This window comes from Chrysochloris asiatica, unplaced genomic scaffold, assembly GCF_000296735.1.
Source record: "Chrysochloris asiatica unplaced genomic scaffold, ChrAsi1.0 scaffold00308, whole genome shotgun sequence".
Taxonomy (NCBI): Eukaryota; Metazoa; Chordata; class Mammalia; order Afrosoricida; family Chrysochloridae; genus Chrysochloris; species Chrysochloris asiatica.
The window spans coordinates 1239846-1241787 of NW_006408826.1; the positions used below are offsets into that span (position 1 = coordinate 1239846).

The following is a 1942-nucleotide window of genomic DNA, read 5'->3' on the forward strand; positions in this document are numbered from 1 at the left end:
AATTTTTACATTGCTAGGAAAAAGGGGCTCCGAAGGTACGTTTTATCAGGATCTCAAATGTTGGTTTCATTTCCCTAAAAGAGCATGGAATTGGGGTATCTGTTCAACTACCATAGCACCTTTTTACACCATCACACAATCACTGAAACTAACCATTTTTCAAAATAAAAATGAACACTCTAATGTGTGTTATTTGTACAGCTTCTTTTGTGAAATTAGGTGTCTGGTACAGTGGAGTAAAAATGGAAGACTTCAGATTGCACAAAGATGCCAAGTCTTTAGATTTGGATAGAACTCAAGTGAACTAGCAAAACCTGTTAAAGTAAAACAACCAAACAAGCAAGAAAGGATAAAAGAATCTTATAACCAGGGTTTAAACCATTTCATTCCAATTCAACCTTTAGCTGAGAATTTGCATTTCCAGACCAGCTATACCGAATCAGAATCTACATTTTACCCAGATCCCTAGGTGGTTGTTACTGAGCCTACAGATCTGGTTAAAGTGTATACATTTCGATTCGGTATATCTGGGCTGGAAACAAAAATTCTCAGCAGGTGGTCGAGCCACTTCTAGTTCAAAGCCCTGCTTATAACCAAAGAAACAACTGTGAATTTTGTCCCCTTTAAGAATTTTAAGTGTCACTTTTATTCATTCAGCAAACTTTTATTGAGCGCCAGCAACTGTGCTAGGTGCTAAGGAATGTAACTTGAACAAGATAAACTAAGCCTTGACTGGACACCTCTGCTTAAAAGTTTCTTGCTAACTATTGTATGATAGTTGTTTTCGGCTAGGATGCGACTTATCAGAAAAAGACACGTGAGGCCTCTTCTGGAAAACTTTTAAAGTTCCTTTTCGGCAAAACTGATAGAAATCTCTGTTAACTGAGAGAAAGCAGAGAGATGGTCTCGAGTATCCTTTCGACAAACGTCTTCAGGGTCGATTTCCCTCTCAAACAACATGGCGGTTGACATCAATGGCGTTGGTTTACCAATGTAGAGCGGTTCAGATGACGTGGTGACTTAGACCATTCTGTTGCGCTTGTGGGTCGGAGAGTCTGTCAGGCCATCGCTGCACTGGGTCGAGGGGCGCTTGCGGGCCCCGGTACTGTCCAGGCGCAGGGCTACTTCTTCCGAGTCCAAGGGGCTTATGTTGTCGTCCAGGAAGCTATATTTTCGGCGCGCCCCACCGTTGTCATGTGGAGGGGAGCCGGGGGCGCCAGATGGCACGCTGATGCTGGCCATGGCCCCGTTGAGGCCATGCAGAGCGATGGCCTCGTGGAATGGCTGTAGGTCGACGTCCACCGACGAGCCGGCCTCCGTGGTCGCCGTCTGGCCTGGAGCCTCAGCGGGCGGCTTTGGGGGTCTCCTGTGGGCACGCGGTGATGGTGGGGAGGGCGGCCCTTTGCCACACAGGAAACTAATCAGGTCTTCCCGGCGAATGATGCTCTGGCCCTTCTGCGCCCATTCCAGCACGTCCCTGACGCGACGCTGGCAGCCCACCTGAACACCCAGGTCAAAACTTCGTTGGTGGGCATCCCCGCTCTCTTTGTAGAGGCTGGTCACGGCCACCGCCGCGTTCTGGAAGGGGTCCCACAGGGACCGTTCCGGCTGTTGGCACCCGGAATCTTTGTAGAGCTGGGCCACGGCGGTAGCTGAGATCTGGAAGAGGTGCCACAGCCGCTGCTGTACGCTCTGGAGCCCCGTCGCCTCGGCGGCCACCTCCTCCTCCGCCTCAGTCAGCGGCTGCTCAGCTGTCTCGGCCTCGGCCATGCACAGGCTCTTCCCCTCAGTCAGCGGCTGCTCAGCGACCTCGGCCTCGCCCTCCTGCGGCGGCGCCTCCATCCTGAGCCGCCGCCGCCACCGCCGCCCCGCCGCCTCACCTCTGGCTGCGCGGCCCTCCTCCCGCAGCGTGGCCCTCCTCCCTCCTCCCTCCTCCTCTCCC

General features: G+C 52.3%; 1 protein-coding gene across 1 annotated transcript; it reads right to left on the reverse strand.

Annotated features, from left to right (window-relative positions):
* Window positions 1-1020: 1020 nt before the first annotated feature.
* LOC102815426 (UPF0472 protein C16orf72-like) lies at window positions 1021-1842 on the reverse strand. Its single transcript, XM_006874972.1, has one exon. It carries the CDS (start codon window positions 1840-1842, stop codon window positions 1021-1023), a length of 822 nt encoding a protein of 273 aa, XP_006875034.1.
* Window positions 1843-1942: the final 100 nt, after the last annotated feature.

Bases quoted from the DNA above. Each gene is read 5' to 3' on its own strand.
- LOC102815426 (XM_006874972.1), bottom strand. From the start codon at position 1,842: ATGGAGGCGCCGCCGCAGGAGGGCGAGGCCGAGGTCGCTGAGCAGCCG.